We start from the raw sequence: 26,253 nt of genomic DNA, 5'->3' as shown, positions 1-26,253 counted from the left end.
GGACCGGAGAGGTGACGCTCCAAGATACCTTGGCAAATGACCAGCTTTAAGGGCGATTTTCGTAGAAGTAAACCTTTGTATTTGAGAAAAAATCGTCTTACAACGAGTTTTGCGCGAGTTTCAGTTTTTTAATTTGTATTAATATTCTTGCATTTTTTATCTAGATTTTATTAAAAGATAAAAATAAAATTGATTTTACTTTATATTTGAGTGATGTTATAGAAATAGAGATAAAATACAAATACACAAAAATTCATTTCTAAAAGAATTTTACAATAAGTTTGTAACAAATACTGTTTTAAATTCTATTTAACATCTGTTTGATAGATCAAATATTCGATATGATTTTATTCGACTTGAAATAACGTAAAATAAAATCTTGATTGAAGCAAAGAAGGACAATTGCATGAGCTACATATTTTTTCTCGATCTAAGATTTGTCCAATATTTATTTATAAAAAAATATATTAAAATTCTTATTTATAATATTTCCGTTACTATAAGATGTAGTTATTTCGAAATCTTGTTCTGATTTTCAGTAATAAATTCGATATACTGAGAAAATTTTGAATATTTTTAATAATGTGAAATATTTCGAGATACAAGAAATAATTTTCAGAAGGAAATCATTTCTTATACATAAAAAATCATTATTATCAAGTTATTACTCGTGAACAATGCTGAATGCGCTAGAATACACTAGAATCCCATTAAGCATGAATCATATCTGATTGTGTACTTCCAGTGGAACATTTCCTAACAACACATATATATATAACACATATATAACAACTTTTCAAGTTATATTTATTTGTTACTATTAAAACATTGTTCCACAAAAAAATTTTTCAATAATATTATCCCATAGATTACACAAAAATTTATATAACATCAAAGTCTAGTATGCGGAATAGAACGATTTATCATAAAATTTATCATAAAATCCCTCGTTTGCTTTTTCTGTGGAAAGTATCGATATTCAGAAAAATCTACTATTATAAATATCATACTATTCGATAAAAAATTAATCACGAAGTATATGATTCATGGAAAAACTTATATTCGTTGCATGTAGGAGGGGACGTGAAAAATGTTCTTGCAAGACGCTCTATGGAGTTGAGTTATTGAAAACACTTTGTTTTCTTGATGCAATCTTCCGTATTCAATCTTGGATCCTCTTCGACTTTGACTGTCTAATCACTCATTCGCTCTAATCTTAAATTGCAGATCTTTGAATATGTCTGGTTTACTTCCGATTAGTTTCGATTAGTACCGAGTACAAAAACAATTCTTTTAAGTCGACGATATACATATATATAATTTTACTATTTGTTTCTGAAACACTGTATATATTTTCCAGAACTTCAGTTACATTTTATTATCCAACGACCAATTCCGAAGCAACCAGCAAAGCCAGCTAGGTCGCGCTTTCGCAGAAACTATTTGCGATTAAGTAGATCCGGAAGCAGGTAAAATCAAACTAAAGTCCAACTTTATGCACATTTGTTGCGCGTTACAACGAGAGTGTACATTGCCGGCCTTGAACGGACTTCGTAATTGCCATCATTATTTTTATCATTTACCATCATAATTCACTGCTATTATTTTCAATCCATTACAGATTATTCGACAAATTCAAAATATAAATTTTTTGATAAGAATTTAAGAAATCGTCATCCATTATTTCGATTTGCAATATGCATAATTTTAGGGTTTTTAATTGTGTGTGATCGAAGTTTTCAATTTAATTATCGTTACTGATTTTTATCATTTATCATCATAATAATTTGTGTAATTCTTATCACTTATTACAATTTGTCTAAGTAACAAGTCGCTATCATTTTTCATTATCAATTGTTTCTTAAAAATATGGATATTATTTTTATATTTTATTTGAAACAGCTATGTGCAACATATGTATCACATCAATAATACAAATAAATTAAATAATCATATAAATTTAATTATATAAACTTTAAATGATTAAAATGTTATATTAATCATATTTATGTAAATGTTACTTATTTATATATTCAATATTATAATTCAATTGTTGCATAGAATAAATAATTTTTAATATATTTTTTGAATTTAATAAAAATTTGCTTCTTGGTTTTCTTACACACTGAGCACTAAATTGTTTTTTTTTATTGGATTTTAAAATATATCTATCAATTAATGTAATAAGTTAATAAGTTAAAAGAAATGTGTTTGTGTGTTAAAGTATTCTATTTTTACATTCACGTGTAATTCACGTGTAATAAGATTATCGTAGCGCTTGTTAAGCATCAGCTTTACAATCAGTTTTTCCTGAACGTCAATGTCGCCCATTGCGGCAACCTAATTTGCACACATACACACACGTACACATATACATACATGTACGAAACAATTGCAATATTGCGGTGATGTGGTATCGCGACGCCATCGAAACTTATGCAAATCTGATACGCCAACCAATTATACTAGCGCTTCCGCAAATCCATACACACACACACAGGTACGGAAATGCCTTTCGCGTGTCGGTGACGTAAGATCACATAAAATGGTGGTACGACGATATAAATATGAGCCATAGAAATATTAGCATTCAGTTGGTGAATTAACTTTACACTAGTTGCTCGTTCCTGTTGCTAAATCCAAGAATATGAAGAGACTCGCACTCTTTGTTCTAGCTCTCGCAGCTGCCGTGAGTGTAGATTGATTTGTCTATCGTCTGCATGCAATTATTATACAGTGATTCTTGTAACAACTGTATTTCTATACTTGTCTTTTCTTTTCTCGTTTTGCACGAATAGAACAAACTATAGAAAATCCTTTAAGAGAAAATTCAATTATCTTAACTATTTAAAATACACAAAAGTAATAATTTTGTGGCAATTTTTTCATTGCAAAACGTGTAACAATAATTTCATTGTTGCATACATTAATATTATTGAATCTTTTTAATAGTTCTGATTACGTTTAATATTTTATTATCCTAAATCCTTTCATGTAATTCAATTATTTTCTTCAGATTGACAACAATGACAAAATTATATTTTATTAGTAGAAAAATATATAACAGAATTATTTTATATACAGGTAAATGCAGATTATGATGCAGATTTAGATGTAAAGGACGTAAATGATTTAGCGGGTAGATTCGAAACCGACGTGGCAACAATAAAAGGATGTTTGGACGAAGCTGGGACAACCATAGGTTAGTTGCACGAAAATATACAATTTTATAATTAAAAGTGTTCGTTAAAATTTACAATCAAACTTGTAAATAAAAAATAAAAGTCCTGGATCTTTACATTAATCAAAATATTGGGTTGGCCAAAAAGTAATTGCGTTTTTTTCCAATAGATGGACATACATGTCTTGAAATGTAACTAACTTCATTCTAAACCGCAAATTCATTATGTAGGTTAACAACTCACAGTTCAAGCTTGTTTTAGAGAAAGAAAGTACACGATTTCGTTAACAATTGTTTGTTTGCCGTCGATTTCAAAATGGAAAATCAAAAAGAACATTTTCCTCATATTTTGTTTTATTACTTCCGAAAAGGGAAAAACACTGTGCAAGCTCATAAAAAGTTATGTCATGTATATGGCGAAGATGCTTTAAAACTTCGGCAGTGTCAAAATTCGTTTACTAAATTTCGATCTGGAGATTTTAATGTGAAAGATGCGCCACGCTCAGGAAGGCCAATCGAAATTGACGATGACAAAATAAAGGCACTGACCGATTCCAATCGGCGTTTAACGACACGAGAGATTGCTGAGAATCTTAACATATCGAAATCGAGTGTTGAAAACCATTTAAAACGACTTGGATACATTAGTAAGCTCGATATTTGGGTACCACATGAGCTGAAAGAAATTTATCTCACTAAGCGTATTGACATCTGCGATTCTCTTTTGAAACGTGAGGAAAATGATCCATTTTTGAAACGTATGATAACAGGCGACGAAAAATCGATCGTCTACAACAACGTCAAACGAAAAAGATCGTGGAGCAAGCGTGATGAACCTGCTGAAAGCACTTGAAAAGCAGATATTCACCAAAGAAAGATTATGCTGTCAGTCTGGTGGGACTTTAAAGGTATTGTGTATTTTGAGCTGCTTGCAAGGAATCAAACCATTCATTCAGACGTATACTGTCGTCAACTGGATAAATTAAATGATGCCATCAAACAGAAACGTCGAGAATTGGTGAATCGCAAAGGTGTTGTGTTTCACCATGATAACGCTAGACCACGTACAAGTTTGGTCACTCGTGAAAAATTGTTGCAGCTTGGATGGGATGTGTTACCATGATGTTACCACATCCACCATATTCGCCAGACCTGGCACCATCAGATTACCATTTGTTTTGTTCTTTGCAAAACGTCTTGAATGGTAAAACCTTGACTGCTGATGAGGATATCAAATCGTTGTTGGAATTGTTTTTTGCTGAAAAAGATAAGAACTTTTTTGAGCGCGGAATCATGAAGTTGCCTGAAAAATGGCAAAAGATAATCAAACAAAATGGACAATATATTGTTTAATAAAGTTTTTGTTTCCCATGAAAAATTCGCCTTTATTTATATAAAAAAAAACGTAATTACTTTTTGGCCAATCCAATAGATTTTTATATTTACAATTTACGAATAAAAGAATTATATATATATATTTTACTAAACACACAGTTTTGAAGATACAATATCTAGAAATATATATGCATGTAACAAATTCGTTTGAAATATATGTCACACTAGATTTTTGCCTTTTTGCAAAAATTTCTGCAAAACTTATGCGAGATATCACACACACACACACACACACACACACACACACCACACACACACACACACACACCACACACACACACACACACACACACACACATATATATGAAAAACTTTTTCTGCAACAGTGGAATTAGTTGAAGCAAGGAAAAAGTGGAAGAATATGCAAGATACTGATGAAATTGATGAAGAAACCAAAGCAGTTTTCCTGAAGCACAATACCTTCATAGCGTGCATGTTGGAAAAGAAAGAAATGGTAACAATCACGCAACGTTTACGCATAATTATAAAATTCTAGTAACGATTAGAAGATCGACAAGATTGATTCTTTATATTTGATGCAAAATGTATAATAATGATAATAATGAATCTCTCACATTTTTATCAATTTTAGATGAAGGACTCGAAATTAGTTCTCGACAAGATACTGGAAGTGCTTCAGAATGATAAGGATTTGAAAAACCCTCCAACTAAAGAAGTTCTGACAGAATGCGTGACTACATGTAAGTAAATCCGATACGAAACAAAAACAAAATAATGTTTGATCTTCATTCTGCTATTACATAAGCACAACTGTAATTCTACCTCAAACTAATGTATAATATATTACGTGTTTCTTAACATTCTTTCACAAGTAAAAACAAGATACTTTAGTATCAATGTTCAATATCAGCTTTATGCTACACGGTTCACGCAATTTTTGTAATGTAGAATACTATCAACGATTTATACTCTGACTTTTACAGTAAACGAAAACAGTGAAATGTCTCGAGAAGACAGGGCAGTCGGACTGGTGCTTTGCGTCTCCTCCGAAGAAGACGAAAGATAAAAAAAACAGGAGAAAATTCGTACAATCTACGGGATAACCAGACCGGACCGCCAATCGTGATATTTCCATATATTAGTGGTAGCATTTTGCAAGAGAATCTTTTCTGTCATCGGGGTTTAAGTAAAATAAAATGATGTCTCTGTAGATTTATAATATATCTTATTGTTGATATATTCAACAATTATATATTGCTGATATTAAATAAAAGACTAGTTATATATTTCATAACTAATTCACGTAGCCTATAACACTGTAATACATAATAATAAAAGTAGCACACTATATTAAGAAAATTAACATATGACATCAATAATCTAATAAATCGTTGTATTATTTATTAATTACATCAATTACTACTTACACTGCTAATTATTATACACATTTAAGTACCTATTCTGATTAATCTAGCAAAGATTTTACGAAATGCAAACATAAATCAAGTACATAAACCGAAAACAACGATACGTTTATGCAAACGAACATCAGAGCACACGCCTCACTTGTAATAAATTCTTGTTATCAAGCAATTTTTGTCAAAGATCACTACACAACGACAAGATTCAAGTTTCTTCGTGGAAGAATGAGGACACAAACATACTTTAAATATTAATTGGAAAAGCGAATCAAAAGAAGAATGTGCGCATTATTATGTTTAATTCACAATAATATTATATTGCAATAATTTCTGAGAATGCAAGCACAACGTTCCAACAATCACCAAGTACCATGACTGAGAAGACCCCTTTCTCGAACAACTTGGTCCAGATGTCTTTAGCGATAACCCCCGTTAACATGTAAACTCCGTCATGTTTTATTGCTGTGTATAGCACATAAATACCATATATCGCGATATCGACGCTAGTTCACAGCTGGACAAGCGAACTAGCACTTAGCAGACGAAATTTATCATTGAAAACGAGTAACAACATGATGATGCGCAGATTGTTCGTTTTCTGCCTATTTATCAGCGCTGTAAGTATCTTTATATGTATCAAAGCATAAATATTGCAATTAAAGTAAGATCAAAATGAAAGAATAGCATGAAATATACTTTTAACAAATAGTAAATTAAGAAGAAGAAAGAGAAAGAGAGAGGAAGAAAAGGAGAATAATATTATTGAAAAATTTGTTTATTTTGGTTAATTTGATATAAAACATCATTCGTTATCTCTAGCCATTGCTTTTTGTATAAATTTCACTATGTATATATTTTGTTAATTACTATTTCTTTATTTCGTTATAGACAATGTGTCTGAGTGATGATCTCACGGAAAAGCTAACAGAATTATTATCGATGTCGAGCACAGAAGTGCAGACTTGCCTGAATAAAAGCAATGTAAAAGTCGGTAAGTAGTACTGCAAGTGGTAAGATTAAATCTTTTTCCATTAATTAAAATTAATCACTTAAATGTTTCATGTTTCATCATAGTTTATTGTAATGCGATATTAAAGACTCTTAGATATTCGATCTCATTATCAGAAAAGTTATATAATATAGGAATAGCAAGATGCATTTCATGTAATAAGCCTTACATAAGTTGCTACAATTCGAAAGACATTTCTTACTTTTTAATTAAGACGTTTTTCAATTTTTCTGGAGTCAAATAATCTCTAATGTTACTTAAATCAAAATACAACTCAATATTCCATTTTCTAAAAACAATCAAAATTTAATATCATACAAAGTATTGTTTCCTGCACGCTTTTGCTGATATAAAATAAATTTTAAATTTTGTAGAGGATGCAATGAGGATGGACAGATTAATAAATGACAGTGTAGAAACAGTGGATACCGATAATTCGGTTGTAAAAGTTGGCTGTTTATTTGCCTGTTTGCTTCAAAGAAAAGGAATAGTAAGATTCTTTTTTTAAAATAATTTATTAAATACGTGATTAATCATGTGAGATAATTTTTTTATTAATATGAATAGATCTTTAATTAAATTTAAATTTTTTGTTTATTTATTTCTATTTTAATCTTCTTTTGTTATTTAATTTACACGTCTTATTTTATTTTGTTTATCTAATGTTAACTATCGCATTATATTTTACTAATTTATTCAATACTTTTATATTCCATTTTTATATTTATATTTATCATTGTTTATGTTTTCTGCACATATTCAAGATGTCTGGTTCATATATCAATGTGGACAAATTAAAGGAATTATCAGACTCTAAGATCATTCTAAATCACAAATACAATGCCTTACGCGATCGTATATTAAATACATGTAGTGATCGAGGTAAGTATCAATTAAGATATGAAATTAATAATATAAGCAATAAATTAAATAATTTTAGGTCCTATATTATATTATATTAATTATAGATCAAGACTAAATATTGTTTTTTAGTCACGATGGATATGTTTTTAATTAAAAATTGGTTATAGCGGCTATGTGTTTATTGCGTATATATTTTTTCAGTTAGAAGCAAAACTAATGAATGTGACGTAATCATCAAGTTTGTCTTGTGTATAATTGCGGAAGTAAAGAAAGTGTACAGGAATTTTTAAAAAAGAAATGTAAAAAGGTATGACTAATGAAACAAGAATTTAAATTATCTCAGATAAAACAAGATTTAAGTTCAAGACAGAAAACAGAAGTATACCTAATATATCTGAAGGATAACGGGACATTAATTAACTTTTTCATATCTCATCAATCATCGGAGTAAATTGATGCTAATGAAAAGTTAAAACTAAAAATTTGTGAAAATTTTCTTGTTAAATACAAAGAGAACGGTAACTGTTTGTAATTATCCACTATTATATCCAGCATTACACCAAGTTTATCCTAAAACTGGGTAAACTGTAAAGCCGAGGTGACGACTCAGAAGCATGACAATTATTCTAATCGAGGGCAAGGAACAGAAGCTAGGTAGAACGCTAGATGCAAATATTTGCAAGTGCTGCACGACCGGTGGTCTCCGTGGACTGAAGTTTTGCTATTCTGCGCATAAATGAAATTACAAAGTCAAATGGAGAGCAAGCTTTTCAACGTGTATAGGAATACTTATACATATATAGATTACAAAGCTAATGTATCACATTTGCTTGAATGACATTACACATTGTAAGATAGCCATATAATTAATAAATAGACAACAAGAATTATCCACCAAAAATTTTTAAGTGTGAAAAATGTCATATGTTAAGCAAACAATATAAAAATAATTATTATTATTTTTAGAACACCAAAAGAATGCAAGAATCATAACTTGCATCTGTATAGAAATATAAAAACTTGTTACATTTAAGTAATTCGCACAGAAACATTGTATATTTATCGATCGAATCGGATCCTTCGAATAAACGAATCGAGAGTTTGGAGAGCAGGAATAGACTTTAGCGATGAGTAATGAAGGCAAGGGGGTTGCCGAGGTCGCGGTTAATATAATTCGTGGTGTACCGCCCTCGAGACGATGACCGAGAAGAGGGATACCACGAGAATTCCACGTTGAAATTAGCATCGCTCGGATTCCGATCTGCGAGCATTCTAAGTTATGGCCGAACGAGAGGACGATCTCTCGCATGCTTCGCCTATGGTCCCTCGCGATAAATGTGCGTGCATTATCTCCCAACCCTGAGAGATGAGTAATTCCCCAGAGGTTATTACTCAGAGCGCTATTAAGCTTGTTTTAAACGATCTATCATTCGTGACTATAATAACGTTCCTATAATTTTAAGTTGAAAGAGAAACAAAAGGGAGAAAAGAGAAGGCTTCATTCTATCACAGATTCGCGCAATCCTTATCGCGTATTCCATAGATACGCGCGTGCATCCATACCCTCATGCGCATACACATAGTTGCAATCCCAATTTCTACATCTGCAATTTTAAATTCCTTTGTTCACGACGGCCTTAACAAAAATAAAATAATGCATAAAGACAAAGGTAAACTTTTATATTCTATTTCTCTCTGCACATGCTCTGCATATAGTTACGGTCCAGTTTCCAATTAAAGAAATTTGCGCATAGTGCGTGCTGAAAGGAATGCGTGAAGTCGCGAGTGAAAATTGCAACAGAAGCAATGGAATTCCGTAATTTGACCATACATATACATATGATGACTCGGAATGCTTTACGTGGTTTTGTTACAATGCTACAGATGCGCATACATGTATGGCGCTAAAGTGTACAAAGGCAAGTGTACCTAAATCTGTTTGTTACAGAAAACTATATTTGTATAATATAATATAATATAACATTAAGAACAAATTCTTCCTATACATGTATGTGTGAAAAATAATAATTTTTAATGTTCGAATTAATAAGATTAATTATATTAATTCGAACGCTAATCGTATGTGTAAAAGTCATTTATTTTATTCAAAGCATATTTCTTTAGCATTATAACATAGCATTGTTTCTAAATAATAAACTCGACTCCCACAAGTATACACTTTAGGATCTCATCTTGAAAACTCTTGCAGAACGCATCTCATGCCGCAAAATGGTGCGAAATTTTCCCCATAATAATTTGGCAGGCACACCCATTACGGGCGATCGTAAAATTAAGAAGAGGGGGACGATTAACGTACCCCTTTATAGTCTCTCCTGCGAGGAAATTTTGGCAGGACATGGCCAATGCTCTATTTATGGACTCTCTTTACGACTCAAGCACTTGCCGTTAATGGGTTGTATTTATACCTCGTCGATGAAGCGAATAATAGAAGATCGAAAGGAAAAATCATTCGTCATTTATTATCGACGTCAGAATATTATTTTCGAAAATGTTAAAGGCTCTTGAATGATTTCAAAACGCAAATTTACGTGCATTATAAATAGCACAAACACTAAATGTTACATCGAGAGTATTAAAAAAACAAAAAGTCCAGAATAAAATATATTCAAACTCTAATATTTTTAAAAATATTTCATTTTTTAATTTATAAATTCATAATTTCGTATAAATATCATTAAACGTACTATGGAATAATTGGTTTATTAATATTTTACCAACAATAGGTCAACAATTAATAGGTAATGTCTCAAAGAAAGGAGGGAAAAGAATGTGTGTTAACTATTAATTAAAATATTAAAAAAACAACAGATGTTTTAACATTTTCGTTTTTATCGTTATAATATTGCAAAATGCCTCATTTACGAAATTGTGTGAGATGTAAGTGTGCTGGCTTTGTCCAGGAGCAAAATTAGAGGTAGCACAGATGTACACTCTGGAAAGTTACCGTAAAGCTACTATAGGGATGGAAGGTCCATGCCCTGTCTGTGTCTGAATCGATTTTGGGTGCGTGGACCACCATAGGCGTACGCTTCGCATTGAGAGAGACGATTGCCAGATAGAAGCAAATCATCATTTATAATTAAACAAACTAAAAAGTATCTCTCCTCCTCTTTCAGCTCAAAGTAAAAGATTCTAAACATTTACTAGTATATAAAACTTTCTAACAAATTTATTTAGCTATTTATGTAAATAAGGAATAACTCATCAGAGTTTTGTCTGGTACACTAAATAAATAATCTACCAACTAAATAATTATAAATACAACTGATATTATCAAGAATCACAGCATATCATCATACAACAGTTGTTCAAAAAGTTAAATTATAATGTAATGTTTTGTTTGGCAATTTCGTAAGAAAGAAAATTATGAAAATGAGAAAATAATTTCGCTCTATTAAATGTGAATGACAATACAGAAGCGAAAAGCTGTAAGACTCCCTAAACTCTACAAAATGTATCCTAAATCAATATCTGCACTCCTCAAGAAATATCTCGTCGCTGTCGGTCCATTGTCCATTCTCTAAGCCGAGAGCAAATGAGTAACGTACCCGGATGCATCGCACATATCACAATTATCGTCACGTCCTCACTGATAAAGCGATGCGATGTGCGTTTTCAAATCCTCTCTGCTCTCTCGTTTCCGGAACTCATGTAAGAGAAGAATCATAGACCGACCTTGTTTTTTGTCGCGAGCGGAATGTACGGCGCATAATTATTAATGTTAATCACAATAATGTCGTTATAATCGTTCGATTAATTAACGTTTCATTATTTCGGAAAGATTATGTATATTTCAATCAACGCAAATCAGTAAATTATCATTAAATATAATTTCTAGAAATTCTTGATATGTATCAAGTGTTACATACTCATTTACATACTCAATATTATTTTAATAAGATTCGGGACTTTTTTATTTAGAATACGTTAGAACAAGAATTTTGCATCCCACTGATCTTTCAGCAGACTGTTTCAAGCCACGGTATATAACATCGTTTGCCATTTGCTTTTATTACCCCGTTTTATCGGTTTGCAGTATCTCGCTATTACACACCCTGCAATTTTACGCGCTTCGTTAACCGAACCTTCGTTGCACGCGAATTGTACCTTTAATACCGCGAATTGATACAAATGTTTGTGCGCAAATTAAGTTCTCGAAATTGCCCGAAAAGATGCAGATTCCTTTCAAGAATTACTTGCCAAAACCATTTTTCGTTAGCATGAAATCTAATAATTATGTAAATCTAGTGTAACTGTCTAATGCAATTCTATTAAAATTTAATTACGAAAATAGAACTAATAATAAAATGCACATACAAGAGCGATATTTGATCATACAAGCTATGACGTAATTACTGCACAAATAGCTATTAAGATTTTACTCTAAAATGATACAATAGCATCTTTGTGACGTCTAGTTGCCTTATCTTGAGTTACGTGGCCGATAACAACGAAATATTTATTTGACCGAATGTCAATGACTCAGGTAGATCGAAGATAAAATTTATCTTATCCAGGTGTGAAAGTGTCTCTATCGGTGTTGATTTTCCTACTACTAACAGCTGCCATATGTAGTCATAGTAATAATAAAGTTATATCCTTTCAGGAATTTCTTTATATACTAATAAAATTAATTTAGAGAAATCTAAAAAGGTTCAGAAAAACTTTTGTAAAATTATGTAAAAACTTTAATGAAATAAATGATAAACTGAAGAATTAGGAATACGCAAAGATTTATAAAATATTCACAATTTTAATTAGATTAGCTTATAATAAATTTAATAATAAATATCAATACTCTCTGTTTTGATAAAACAATAATGAATAATAATTTTTCTGATTAAATAATTAGACTATATTTCTATATTCTTTTATTTTTCAAAGTCGTCTAATTAAATATAACACACACACACACACACACACACACACACACACACACACACACACACATTTTTTAAAATAATTTAGATTTGATTTTTACATTTTTATAAAATTAGCTCTAACTTTCTTTATAGGAATGGAATCTTGCTGGATATTTGTCGGCAATCTACAGCGAGCACCCTGTACGCGCTAAGGTCGCAAGAGAACTATTTCGCACGTTCATTCCTTTTCTTTCATCACGTAGGATGATGCCCACGTTTTCCAGAGAACGCTCGTTCGATCGCCTAAACACGTCAAATGTGTGACTCGTGCGTAGGTTTGATGTTTTTACGGCTCCCACGCAAACAGAAACGGGTTCTTTGCGAATGCGGGCCGTCTGACCGTTCACTTTTGCGATATCCATCCATCGGTATCATTAATTGAGGCCTAACCGTCGATCGGACATGAATATTTGTATATGTATATGTAAATTAGCAAATATAAGCTTCCGCGAGCATAATAAATACAGCAAGCTTCTTGGTGAACAAAACCAGTTAAGTAAACATGTTCTATTATTGTATGTATGATCGATCACTATTGATAAATATAGTTGATTACGTGCAGTACTTGCGCATTACATTACAAGGACTCACACTGTGTGTTTCATCCTTGTCTCGAGGCTAGCAAATGTAGTACTCCAAATGCTTGTACATTTATAAATATTGGAAAAATGAAATTTTGAAAATCATAAATTACCACATCTATCTGACGAACTATAATTACATAAGTGCACAAACTATGTATGTAAGTATAGAACAATTAATTTATATACATTTATCTTTTGATTATTGCTTATTATTATTATTTTTATTTATATTATTTATATTACACGTATATATACACGTATATATAAATTTGATACATGTACTTGAAATGGGTCTGATTGCTACATCCGCAATTGAATACGCACAAGAAAATGCGTTCGAGGAAGCTGCGTGCGCGCGAAACGCTGATTCACTTCTTGGAAAGTTTCCGTATCTCGCAAGACAGATGTCACAAAAAAAAGAAAAAGATTGATCCTTCCATGGAGGCTGGAGAGGCGTTTCAATTGCTCATCGTTCGAAAAAGTGATATCTCTCGATCTCGCCCTGACTAATTTAATGTGATGTTTCATAAAAGATTCGCTGGAAATTTCAGCGTTTTCTTATAGGATTTGAGTCACACGATTCATTTGTAAGAAATTTTAATTTACTACGTGACAATTATTGTACAACCATATCTATTATGTGAAATTTTAGAACATTGTAAAAAATTAAGATACAACAATGAAATATAAAAAGTAGGAAACATATGTATATATTTTTTAATATTTAAATTATTTATTTATTATAAAGTAAAATATAATTAAATATTATTTATAATATAGGAAAATAATATTAGACAGCGAACTAATTTAAAAAGTCTAGCAATGCTTATCGAGAGAATCATTATATACCTTGTTCACGCAAAGTGTCGAAACTGTCACTTTGCGCAACAAAATCATTAACGTGCGTGGTACGTGTCATCGAGTAGCATCGAGTGCCTCGTGTCGAGTATACTTGCTAATTTACGGGGTATCTTTGAAAGACTCTTCAAATATTCGTAAACTTCATTCAATTGCAACAATAATCATTGGCAATTATTCAACACATTTACTTATAGTAACTTAATTTTAATTTATCGCAACAGATATACGAGCATGAATTTCTATAAAAATAACAATAGATTATACATATATAAATATATAACATTTGAAGTATATTTATAAAGTGCGAGCTCCTATTTATCTGCACATATTCCTATTTGTTTAATTAGCTGTCTTGTGCACGCAGCATCACGTTCAAAAATATTGTATACTTTTCAAAACTCAATATTTTTCAAAAGTCGATACGTTAACCGACTTAATTAAAATTTTTCCGCTGATTTTCTTTCTCTTCTAAGTTACACATTCCTATTTTTTAGTTCGAAGAAACTGGAGTTACCATTATAATTATCAGCAAACATTCTTATGTTGTTAACAAACGATATTTAAATATTGCGAAACAAATTCTTTTTACGGTTAACTTCAATACAGATTTGAATTCAAATCTTCACGATTCTGTAATGGAATTTGGCGGTATCGCACTTAATATCTTTAACACAGACACAATACACGCACAGCTAAGCTACTTGGTTTTATTTTTATATTTCACAATATCACTTTGAGAAATGTAATAGCACGCTCACCAATTGCGGCACGTAATCACGATGCTTTTCCCCTGCGAGGATGAGAGACCCGGAAGAAAAATACTCAATGACACACGCGCCTATCTGATGCCGCTAATCCTTTCCCGAAAATACGAGATACTGCGAAAACACGAAGGGACACGCGTGCGACGCACTATCGGAGAACGCCGGTTACTTATCGGTACCGAACTCGCGCAAAACGCAACGGCACACAACACCTGTTGCGTGATCAGCACAAACTGAAGGGCTTGCTGCCGCCATACTGGGTCGCCCGCGGGAATGCGCGCTCCGAGGTGAACGTGGCGCCATCTAGCGCCACGTTATGAGTGAGAGTGCACGCTACACGGCATGCAGCGGACAAAATGAAACCTGCACTTTCTGCTATCGATAATGAAAGATATTTAATTATAATTTTACTCGGGATTACGGGAATTCAGAGGTGATGCTGCCAGTGATTGACATTACCGACGGACGGAAGTAATAGATTTTAAAAAATATTTAGAACACTTATTACCTTCTTTTTATTTGAAAGTAGAAGAAGGTACAGAGTGTTGTAAAGTGTTGTAAATATCTTTTATAACAATAACTGTGTAACAATGTTTTTACATAAATGTAGATTTCGCATCATAATTTGAGAAAACGGATGTGAATATATAGTAATTACTAATTATAGATGACATCATAAATGTGTTAATTATCGAAAACATCGATTTCTTCTTCTTTCTCTTCATCTGTATTAAAAACAAAAATTTATGCACAATGCGAACAAAATAACCAAAGAAATCATTCTAAAACAAAGGAAACTACTATAAGATACTATAATTTCTTTAGAATTAATTTTTTCGTACTGTTCGCAATCATCTTAAAATGATATTTAATCTATATATACGGGTATATAATTACGATCGCGACGGAATACTCGACGGAATGCGCGCGCGTCATTGACGTTTTGAATTCAATACGAGCCACGACGAAGACGTCGAGGTGTTGCGACGCCACACAAGCCGTAGCGTCGTCAGTCCGAACGTGCTCGTTGTTCCGTACGCATTGTTACATGCCGCTTCGATTAGTCATGTTATCATAAATATAAGATTACAAAGAGACACTTTTATTATCGGTGTAAGTATTGAAAAAATTGCAAGAATTTGACGTAGATAATATTATCAAATTAGAAGAGACATAAGCAGTCACGTCTCTTATTCTTACAAGTGCTTCAATCACTTCATACGGAGACCTGAAAATATGAAAGTATAAAGCGTGGATTTTAATTTTTTTTATGATTCTAATATGCTTTTTTCAACAAAAATGTTGATTTTTTTCTTTCTTTTCTTTCCTTTTCCTTGTTTTTCTTTTAGTTCTTTAAGCACCGATAAGCACGACAGTTTCCTTGCTTTTCTCTCTCTTATAGAACAACTTATATACAATATCGCAATTTTTAATCTAGATTAAAATTGAATCATACTGAGAAATCAGTTTTGTAAAATCGTAATACCTAAATACTTGATGTAATAATGTGAAAACAAATGAGCTTCAGGAATAAAGATAAATATAACCAAATATGGAAAAAGCTTATTTTTCTTTTAAACAAGTACACCTAAATACAATCTTTATTCAAGGAATTAGTTACCGAAATATATAATATTGATAATAAAAACATGCAAAACTGTGATATTTAATTAAACTTTCCTCAACAAAATTGGCTAGAAATTTGATTGTAATTTTATCCACAAATGAATCGAAAATTTATGCCGAAAGCAAATCACACATCTTATACACAACTTATACTATTCTTATACATCAGCACGGACTTTCCGGCCAATCTACTATATATTAAAACTATATATTTAGTAATTAATGTTTTTCTATGTATTTCTTGTTCCTTTGTATTTTCAAACGAAACAAAAGCGAAGGAATTCTCTGACTAATTTGCTGTACTGTTGCCACATAATTATAACACATCACCTTTCACATACTACGTGTTATTACAACACATTCTTGTTTCGCCCAAAAATCTGTTTCACTCAAATATACCCGACGTATCGCAATTTTATTTTCTTAGCCAAGTTTTACAAATGGATGAACTATAGCACCGTTATACCGAGCCGTGACTGGGTCAAACTTTAGGCTTCACTCGGTCAAGCGGTCGCTGCATATCTACCCCCCGCGATCTGAATTCAACCCTGTTGTATACACGATCACCCCAGTCATGTCGCAGAAAAGTACAATAGATAATTCATCATACACGCAAAGGCAGAAAAAGTGATTCAGGATTTCGTAGCACATTTTCATTTTAATTTCGACACACGCGCTGTTTTACGTTGTGTAAGTGTGCCCAGACGCTAATATAGAGCATAGGTGTGTATTAGTCACACGTTTGACCTTAAGTTCAAGGTAAGCTCAGGTGTGAAAAAGTGAAAGGGTGAAGGGAAAAAGAGGAAGAAGAACAAGAGAGAGAGAGAGAGAGAGAGAGAGAATCTACTTACGTAAGAATTGAATGTCCAGGAAGTAACAAGGAGTAACAATCGTTAATGGACAGATGCGTAACCACTTCCGCGTTTTGTTCATCAGATAAACGGAGCAGAGAATTACTGATTGTCATTAAAACCGTCTATTTTATTTAGAACGGCTCATTTCATTTTTAACTAAATAATCTCATGTTTTTCTTGCTGTACAATGCGTGTATGACAAATGTTAAGCTTAGATAAAATTTGAAATAAACTATGTGTACGTGTAATACTGAAAGTGAAGAAAATGCTGTGTAGTCTGTCAATTGGCGCTTGATTTCCCAAATCCCATCAAGGGAAAGAATAAGATAAATTTGATAAGACTACTAGAAACTACTAGAAATGATGAAGAATTGCGTTTCCTAGTTATGAATCAGCCTGAACACGCGTTTGTATTTGTCTAGTGGCTGTGTGCTTAATGTGTTTAATATTATCGTATCTTTATATTTCTCTTTATTGTTAGCATTTATTACAGACCTACTTTATGTATAGATCAAGCTGTTAGTTCATCCGCTAATTAATTCGAAAGAATGTAATAAATATAAAGTGCAATTAACTATATATTTTGAGAGCTGTTTTCTAAAGATATTCGACTTCATTTATCTTGTGCAAACATCTCTCAGTTTTGCTCTACTTCCGACACGATATCTGCTTTCGCTTTTATAATACGTGTATCGCGGAATGCAATAACGACGCTATCATATTTACATATTTAAGAAAGAACAACTTTTTATAAATTACTTTTTATGTAATAAAAATTAGCGTAATAAAGTAGATGAATTTTTTTACAGATCTATAAATATTAATATATTTATTAAAAATAGGCAACTTTCTTTTTCATTTCCAGATGTCTGAATCCGTAAAAGTAGCAGTAAGATGTCGGCCTATGTCCAACAAAGAATTGCAACACGGATGTCGGGTATGTAATGATGCAGCAACAAAGAAACGTGCATGTTTATTCGTTATCATAAATCTGAAATTCTGATTTTATGTTTACAAAACTCTAATCAGTTTGGCGAGAGATAAAGTTGTCACTTATGGCTTATTCAGTTACTTTTATTTGTGGCACGTGCACTCACGTGCGTGTGTGTGTATGTGTGTGTATTGAAGATGCGTGATTTGCATCTACTTATTGGACTGCTATCTTTTTTTTGTCTGATTTATCTCCAACCTGAAAAGCTCGCGCGAAAAACGTCATTGTCATATATCGAGCGCGTTGTAGCCTAGCGACCGCATCAAAACATGCTCGCTGTCTGCACGCGGATGTTGCACTTTTCGTGCTACACCGGATGTTACACCAGGATGATTTTTCTTGCAAGTCTCTCGAGCTGAATGTAATTTCATCTTACTTTAACTAAATAGGCTGCGTTTAATTGCATATCTGCGTTAAGCACTTCAATCTTCTCTCTAGTACATTTATACTCAATCAATGCTGCGTAATATAATATTATGTATTCATATATAAGTAGAAAAATATTCTCCGTAGTGTATGTAACGAATAATACATATTAATCGCGTATATGTAATAGTTAGTTTTTTATAATTCTGTATAAAAAAATGGTTACATATTATCATCCTTTGCATGTCCAAGATATTCCCGCAACATACATTTACGTTTCGAATGATCGAGTTAAATAAATTATTTTACGTAGTATTTAATCGTTTTTTTTTGAGAATATCAGAAAATTGCTTTTGCCTGTTATGATACCATCGTATGAGCATGCAACATAGATAGCACTACATTTACAACCGTTTATCGATGTCGGCTGGAATATGTGCCAAATCGATAATCCGACCAAGTCACTCTTTACCATCTCTCCTGTAAATGACGATATACCATATGCTGTACATGTGTATAAGCTGGCCATGTGCATGCATGATTATTGTATTTGTATGTATTTGTTGTCAACTTACTTATTCTTCTGCAACACAAAGTTTATGTATAGACGTTTGTATATTTTCTAACAGAAACGGAAGATTGTTGAAGAGGAGACTTATAGATTTTGTATAACTTATGTTATCATATTTCCTACTGTATATTATAAAATCTTTTTAGTTATTGTTACTTGAACATTATTTAAATATTCCTTATCCAAATTTCATTTGGATATATTTTCAAAGCAATTTAGGTTTCGTTTAAGACTCTTGTTTAAGACTCTATTATACACATATGGACATAGATAGAAGGGTTGAGAATCGTACATAATGTCCTCGTGAATCGTTAAATAGTTTATGCATCGATTTGCTACGTAACGCCAATTTACAGTGCATCACTATAATTTACGTGCAGCATTCGTCTACAGCTTCACCCCATGTATATCACCAAAGCCAAATCTGTATTGGTGAAATAAGATGGTGTACTATACAATATATTTACTATATGACGTCATATACAACGTTTTTGTCATTAATCGAAATGCTCTATCGCACTTTACATTTATCGACAAACGCAAGTTCGAGTTCGAGTTTCGCTAGTTTAATGGAAAATCAATGTTATCATTTACTAAAGCAATAAGACTTTATTCGTTTAGTGATGTTGTTTTATGCCAATCAGAATTTATTATACAATTATTTTCTCGATTTATATAATAACATGGTTTGTCCGTAACAAATATGTATAATATATGAGTAATATAATAGAAATTGAGACTTGTTGAAATAATATAGTAATGAGAAACAATAATTTCTTTTCTTAAGTTTGTAATATTTATATATATTTAAATTATTTATTTATTTAATAAAGTTTTATTATTGCAAGGTATTTTATACGTAAAAAGTATCATTAAAGGAAATTCCTCTTTCGAAATTATGCGTAATTAACACATAGATAGCGATTAATTTGCCAAAAATTTTTCTACATTTTTAATTTCAAAATTTGAGAAAGGTAAACGAAACTTCATGTCTTTTCTTAACGCCATATTCGTGACATGAAATACGGAATGCGCAAGAAAATAAGTGCTGCGAGGTTCTCTGAACCAATCGACATTTTGCGGAAAAGGAGACAGCAATATTTTATTCAATTTCATATGTCCCCTTCAAAAGGGAAGTTTTTGTAGTCATTGTATCACGTGTGCCAGTAACTGTATTCAAGTTCCACAGCCAATATTACATTCTTATACGTAGAGTTTTACATTCGCAGAACTGTTTACCGCACTTGTGAGTCACCGTAACTTCATGTCTGATTATCGAACACTTTTTTCGTGTTGCGAGTATGTATAACGATTTTTGTATTCATGTTAAGTGGTGTACATAACATGAGAAAATTATATATGCATATATAATTCTGTATATAATTTTGTACGTATAATTCTCATTATTAATTCTCGTATGTCATTATTAACTCGTATCGATTGCTGCATTATCTTTTTTTATATACGTAAACACTTTTTTTTATATAACTATAGATAAAGTTTTCTTTTGCAAAAATTTTAAAAAGGTGTAAATATTACTATGCGAACGAGCCATCGATTTTGCCATTCTTTATTGATTCTTATCATATCTGCGATCACTTCTCACTAACGTTCTTGTCGCAGAACGTCGTGACAATCGATCCATTAACGAAATCGTGCACTCTGGAAAGTTCCGGCGGAGGTGGAAAGGTTTATCAATTTGACGCCACGTTTAGTCCATCCTCGACAACGGAATTGGTCTACGAAGATGTGGGTTCAGTTATCGTCGAAGCTGTTTTGGAGGGTTACAATGGCACCGTGTTTGCCTACGGGCAGACCGGCTGCGGAAAATCGTTCACTATGCGAGGTTTCATCGAGCGTGCTTTGGAGCATCTGTTCGAGGCAACTTCGACTGCCAGTTCCGAGACAAGGTGTGCAAATGATATCTTCGACGACTCTTCCAATTTCGTTTATTACATCTACTTATGTTTTACATCTTATTGTTGTTTATATTTAGATATTTAGCGGTATTGAGTTATCTCGAGATCTACAACGAGCGATTGCGTGATCTGCTGCAAGACGACACCGGGGAGACCCTGACTCTGAAGGAAGACCCCACGCGGGGTACCTACGTTGCCGGGGGGTTGCGCGAGGTCACTGTGAAGGATGCGGCCGAGTGCACCGCTCTGGTCCACCAGGGAGATCAGAGAAGAGCAGCGGCTGCGACGAAAATGAATGCTGTCAGTTCGAGAAGTCACGCTGTTCTAACTCTTTCACTTGAGGCAATCGCCATCAACGATGACGATAAGCGGGGCAACGCGATCAGGAGAGGTCGACTGCATCTCGTCGACCTCGCTGGATCCGAGAGACAAGCTAGAACCGGGGCTACGGGGGATCGTCTGAAGGAAGCTGCCAGCATTAATCTGAGTTTGTCGGCCTTGGGGAATGTTATAAGTGCATTGGCAGCTGGTAACGGAAGACATGTTCCTTACAGGTGCAGTAAGCTTCTTAAACAGGTTTTTGCGCGTAATGATAATCCAGCAGCATATAATCAGACGTTTTTGCGAATTCGTGTGTCCCGCACTGACATCCTGATATACTTTACTGCTTTCAAACAATGTTTTCTCCAATAGAATATCCAATATCATTAAATCAGAAAAGAAATGGAACGTGTTTGTGTTCCTCAGGGATAGCAAATTAACGAGGCTGTTACGGGACAGCTTGGGAGGAAACGCGCGGACATTAATGATCGCCTGCGTGAGCCCGAGCGACATTGATGGCGAAGAAACACTTAGTACCTTACGCTATGCTGCCAGAGCTCGGTGTATCAAGAACAAACCTATCGTTAATGAAGATCCCAAGGATGCTTTGCTCCGTCAATACCAGTTGGAATTGCAACGTCTTCGAAAAATGTTGGATTCTGGCGATCAATTGAACTTTGGATTGGACTTTCAGAAGGATCTGGACGAAGACGGAGAGAGTTTGAGAGAGAAACAATACGTTGAAGAGGTAGTACAATAATTTTATACATTCTATTTTTTTATAATAAATAGTTTGTTAAACAACATTTATTTTACTAATATTATAATCGTGCACAATAACAAGAGAAAATTGTATACAAAGGTGGAAAGGTTGAGAAAAGAGTGCGAAAACTCGAACGTATCAGCTCAGAAGCTAAAGGAGGAACTGGAAGCCTTAAAATCGCGTTACGAGTCAGGATTGAATGTGATCAGCAATGGTAATAAAACCAATCAAGAACATCAGGGAATAGACGAAGTGGATCAAGAGCGTGCGGAAAGGCGAAGAAAAAAGAGAGAGGCAGCTCTGCAGGATGTAGTGAAAAAGCTGGAAAAATTAACGATTGGTGGAGAAGCGATCGGCAATGCAGAGCTGAAGAAAAGAAGAGAGAAGAGAAGGAAGAAACTGGAGGCTCTTGTAGGAGCGCTGGAAGCCAATGACGCCAACGGCAGCGTTTTTCAAGTGTACGGCCAACTGAGGTTCGTTGATGTTCAGTTTGATTTCCATCCAGAGTCTCTTCCTTCTCTTAACTACTATTTCATCCTACAGATCTACCGAAGATGCGTTGAAGAGGATGGCAAAGCGAGTAAAACAACTGGAAGCCGAGGCGGCGGATCTTCAAGCGTCCTGGGACGCCGAGCGTCGTGAACTCCTGCGAAGAGAGCTCTTGACGTCCCAGTTGTGCGACCTTATGGTGCCCCATCTTCGGCCAGGTTGTCCGTTTCGAGATATCGCGTCAGTGAGGGAAGCGGCAACGTGGTGCGATGAATTAGGAAGGTGGCGACTGCCGGATGTATCTCCTCGTATTCCCCTGCCTCCGGCACCTGTGCTACAGAGGGATATTCTTCAGTCTACTGGGAGTTCCTCAAAAGCGGATCTCAATAACAATAATAATAACAATGGTAGTAACAATGATGAAGATGGAAATAGTCAGGATAATGATGAGGAAGAGAATGATCGTAAAGTTGTGCGGGCTAAAAAAGGTTGGGATCTTGTAGATAGTTATTTTCGAAGAAGCAGGGTGGACACTCTTCTGGCGCACGCGAGAGAAGCAAAGACTTTCGGTAAGTATATTATACATTTATTATTATTGTAGAATTGTATTTTGCATTTTTATAGAGAATTGCCCAAAGTTAAAGATATTAAAAAATTGATACTCTAAAAGTATCTCAAATTGTTAGAATTAATAACTCGAATGTTTCGCAGAGCCGGGCAGTCGATTAAGCAGATCTGGCGGATCGGAAGATGCAATGCCAATCGCAGGTGGTAGCGGCTACCTGCAACTGAATGCGTTGAATCTGCAGAGCAGCGCACCGGTAATCGGCGACAACAGCTACAGCCCGAATCAGCTCAGATCAGCAATGCGTGGCGGCTGGGTTTGTGATGAACAACCCAAAAAGCCAATCTATAACTCTTTCATGAATAATTCAAAGAAGCTTCCCCCACGGATACTAGAGGCTTTACCCTCGTATCCTCAAGGCGACGCGTCCTTGAAGACGTCACCCTTCAAGTCAACCCTCGGCACAGCATTGAAGAGGTAACTTTGATCTTCCAAGTTAAATACAAGTTTCTTCAAAAGACAACGTTAGAAAATGTGTACTAAGTTTTACATTAAAAATTCTTGTTTGACGTTCAAAAATGATTTCTTCAGTATTAAAACTATTCTTATTCTTTTGATATTTATTAGAATACCCGATAAAGGCGCGTCTAAATTGCACAACGACGATACCTTCGCCGGTCATCATCCGTTTCACATTGGACACGCCTGTTCACCGACCTATTGATGAAGGAGCTGATAGATGTAAGAAATTTTAAAATCTTGGCTGTGCACTGAAGTAAAAACTAGGAGAAACTAGAAGAAATATGATGAGGTACGCTCATCCAAAGGCGTAAGAAAGAAAAATAATGTAACATATGAAATATTTTTCTTAGGGAGAAAATTCTTAGAGAAAATTTCTTTGCTTTGCATTCTATAAACAATTATTCATCACAATTATTAATTTCTCAACATCAGAAGAAGATTATCAAGCATCTATCGTGATTTTTTACTGAAGATTTTATTATTCAAGTAAACTTATCAACAAATAAATAATCAGAATTTTATAAAATTTGTTGAATAATTTGTTTCTCTTAAATTTCTTTAATGGAAATAATAAATAATGCAAGAAGATAATACTATATTTTAGACTTTCCCTTAGAGAAGATCACTATAAGTTTGTGTGATTACGCCACTGTAACTAATGAGTCCCTCTCGGTCCGCTGATTCGACGCAATGCAACGGTTCTTACTTTTACTTTTTTTATTTTTGCACCAGATCTCGCAAACATACAAATTCCTGATTCTTCTTCATTAACATGATGTGTGTGGAACGTGTTACATCTTAATGTATTCAACAAAACAGAATTAATAATTAAGTTATATAAATGCTGTTTTAAAGTTCGAAAGATAATTTTTTAATTTAATCATCTTTACACATTATATAATAAAACATTGACGTAACGCGAGAAGATGGAATGCTGCGCAACGTAATTTAGAAAAATGATATCAGTCGTCAAAAAACGGAAATGATTATCGTGTACAATTTATTATTACGTTTATAAGTTATAGAAGTATAATGTTGATTTCTTTTAAATCGAAAATATAAAACGTAGGAATCAAGTTAAAAAAAGTATTGAAACGACGTCTCCTCTAATGCTGATTACAACAAATTTACTTAACATTGAGAATGAAAAATTACACTTTAAATAATATTTAAATATGAAATAGTAACTATTTAAATATGAAATGGTGTAACTATCAGAGATAATTAATGGATTTTTTTACTCGCAAATAATATCTGAAGAGTAAAAACCTTTTATGAAACTTATTAGACGTTTTTTTCTCTGTATTTATAGAACTAAAACATTTCACTAAAAAAGCAATAATTATTTAAGGAATGTTTAAAATGAGGGGGAAAAACTTTACGATTAAACCAAGAACTATGTGTGTGTATATATAATATTTGAAAATTTATTTTAATATAAAATAGATTTCATTGTGATGCGAAAAGAATGCTGTATAATAAAATATACATTGTAGAATTGATATAATTTAAATTAATTTCTAGAATTTAAAAATCGACTTCATCAAAAAATTTTGTTTAGCAATAATACTTTGTGTATCTTCTTTAAAAATATTTCCATATAGATCTTATAGACGGCTGTTTAATCTGCTTCTTTTAATGAAAATAAAAACAAATACTATAAAATGGATCAAGATTAATATAAGTGCTTTGTTAAGGAAATTGCTGGAAATAATTTGCGTCTGCAGCAATTCATGACTCTCATCGAGATCCCGTAGATTGTAAAAGATGTACAAAAATTTCCGAAATAATATAAATTTTTTTATTCGAACCGACATTCAGGATACTTTCGCAGTAGATAATATTAATAGCAAGATTATTAAGATATGTCTGTATAAATAAAAGTTCAGACGATTTAATTGGGAGACATGTAGGTCGTAAAATCGCCATTGTTTTTTGTCGAGTATGATAATATTGCTAAATTATTGTTGCAGATTTTTCTTCTTAATCGCCTTATCTTTATACTCGCCAAAATAAGGACCAAAATCACACAGATGTTATTTCCCAGCTGTGTGTAAGTGTGTGCATACTTATTGTAAATAGTAAAGAAATATATATGTAAAATGTATATAAAATTGTATAATATTGTACAAATGTATCTAATCTGTATTATATAATAGTACAATATATTTGTAGTATATTTGTAATATATACATATATATATATATATACACACACACACATATACAGGGTGTCTAACATAAGGCGAAAAACCTCTTGCCCACAGGTAGATCTCGTCAAACT

General features: G+C 33.0%; 4 protein-coding genes and 1 long non-coding RNA gene across 10 annotated transcripts in view; 4 read left to right on the top strand and 1 right to left on the bottom strand.

Annotated features, from left to right (window-relative positions):
- LOC105287748 (protein sprint) overlaps nucleotides 1–15,238 on the bottom strand; it is a 97,771-nt gene extending 82,533 nt beyond the window's left edge. For 2 of the 3 annotated variants that reach the window (XM_011353492.3, XM_011353494.3), the window contains exon 1: nucleotides 14,978–15,238. The gene's annotated coding sequence lies outside the window, so the exon portion shown is untranslated. Of the gene's footprint in view, nucleotides 1–4,249; nucleotides 4,269–14,977 lie in introns of those variants that run through there. The other variant, XM_026969444.1, reaches the window with a different exon arrangement.
- On the top strand, nucleotides 2,584–5,888 carry LOC105287262. Its single transcript, XM_026969455.1, has 5 exons — nucleotides 2,584–2,689; nucleotides 3,085–3,202; nucleotides 4,903–5,030; nucleotides 5,169–5,277; nucleotides 5,521–5,888. Exons 1-5 carry the CDS (start codon nucleotides 2,648–2,650, stop codon nucleotides 5,601–5,603), a joined length of 480 nt encoding a protein of 159 aa, XP_026825256.1. The 5' UTR covers nucleotides 2,584–2,647; the 3' UTR covers nucleotides 5,604–5,888.
- Nucleotides 6,018–8,732, top strand: LOC105287263 (pheromone-binding protein Gp-9). 2 transcript variants are annotated; one of them, XM_026969458.1, is made up of 6 exons: nucleotides 6,018–6,575; nucleotides 6,847–6,949; nucleotides 7,342–7,457; nucleotides 7,732–7,849; nucleotides 8,033–8,138; nucleotides 8,384–8,732. In XM_026969458.1, exons 1-5 carry the CDS (start codon nucleotides 6,531–6,533, stop codon nucleotides 8,119–8,121), a joined length of 471 nt encoding a protein of 156 aa, XP_026825259.1. In that variant the 5' UTR covers nucleotides 6,018–6,530; the 3' UTR covers nucleotides 8,122–8,138; nucleotides 8,384–8,732. The 2 variants fall into 2 exon arrangements, with proteins under 2 accessions (XP_026825259.1, XP_026825258.1); XM_026969457.1 differs by having other exon boundaries at nucleotides 8,033–8,732.
- On the top strand, nucleotides 12,793–14,060 carry LOC113561896. The gene is made up of 2 exons (XR_003406513.1): nucleotides 12,793–13,516; nucleotides 13,686–14,060. It is a non-coding gene; the product is annotated as an uncharacterized LOC113561896 (long non-coding RNA).
- A 741-nt stretch (nucleotides 15,239–15,979) lies between the features above and the next one.
- On the top strand, nucleotides 15,980–26,077 carry LOC105287750 (osmotic avoidance abnormal protein 3). Of its 3 annotated transcripts, none has more exons than XR_003406511.1 (10): nucleotides 16,013–16,096; nucleotides 18,329–18,400; nucleotides 21,015–21,301; nucleotides 21,388–21,864; nucleotides 22,058–22,379; nucleotides 22,494–22,867; nucleotides 22,938–23,452; nucleotides 23,595–23,925; nucleotides 24,076–24,259; nucleotides 25,944–26,077. XR_003406511.1 is itself a non-coding variant. In XM_026969446.1 (10 exons), exons 2-9 carry the CDS (start codon nucleotides 18,329–18,331, stop codon nucleotides 24,170–24,172), a joined length of 2,475 nt encoding a protein of 824 aa, XP_026825247.1. In that variant the 5' UTR covers nucleotides 16,013–16,096; the 3' UTR covers nucleotides 24,173–24,189; nucleotides 25,944–26,077. The 3 variants fall into 3 exon arrangements, 2 of the variants coding, with proteins under 2 accessions (XP_011351806.2, XP_026825247.1); XM_026969446.1 differs by having other exon boundaries at nucleotides 24,076–24,189; XM_011353504.3 differs by having other exon boundaries at nucleotides 15,980–16,096; nucleotides 24,076–25,995.
- The last annotated feature ends 176 nt before the right edge of the window (nucleotides 26,078–26,253 follow it).

Source organism: Ooceraea biroi, chromosome 5, assembly GCF_003672135.1.
Source record: "Ooceraea biroi isolate clonal line C1 chromosome 5, Obir_v5.4, whole genome shotgun sequence".
Lineage (NCBI taxonomy): Eukaryota > Metazoa > Arthropoda > Insecta > Hymenoptera > Formicidae > Ooceraea > Ooceraea biroi.
Note: the sequence above shows the minus strand (reverse complement) of the source record. Positions and strands in the feature narration are given on the sequence as shown.

What these genes read in the sequence shown, in the direction of transcription:
- LOC105287262 (XM_026969455.1), top strand. Translation starts at nt 2,648, where the DNA reads ATGAAGAGACTCGCACTCTTTGTTCTAGCTCTCGCAGCTGCC. An exon ending in CGAAGCTGGGACAACCATAG is followed by an intron (nt 3,203 to 4,902) that starts GTTAGTTGCACG and finishes TTTCTGCAACAG; the next exon opens with TGGAATTAGTTGAAGCAAGG. An exon ending in GACAGAATGCGTGACTACAT is followed by an intron (nt 5,278 to 5,520) that starts GTAAGTAAATCC and finishes TGACTTTTACAG; the next exon opens with TAAACGAAAACAGTGAAATG.
- LOC105287263 (XM_026969458.1), top strand. Translation starts at nt 6,531, where the DNA reads ATGATGATGCGCAGATTGTTCGTTTTCTGCCTATTTATCAGCGCT. An exon ending in TCTGCCTATTTATCAGCGCT is followed by an intron (nt 6,576 to 6,846) that starts GTAAGTATCTTT and finishes ATTTCGTTATAG; the next exon opens with ACAATGTGTCTGAGTGATGA. An exon ending in TAAAAGCAATGTAAAAGTCG is followed by an intron (nt 6,950 to 7,341) that starts GTAAGTAGTACT and finishes TAAATTTTGTAG; the next exon opens with AGGATGCAATGAGGATGGAC.
- LOC105287750 (XM_026969446.1), top strand. Translation starts at nt 18,329, where the DNA reads ATGTCTGAATCCGTAAAAGTAGCAGTAAGATGTCGGCCTATGTCCAAC. An exon ending in ACTGCCAGTTCCGAGACAAG is followed by an intron (nt 21,302 to 21,387) that starts GTGTGCAAATGA and finishes GTTTATATTTAG; the next exon opens with ATATTTAGCGGTATTGAGTT. An exon ending in GAGAGAAGCAAAGACTTTCG is followed by an intron (nt 23,453 to 23,594) that starts GTAAGTATATTA and finishes AATGTTTCGCAG; the next exon opens with AGCCGGGCAGTCGATTAAGC.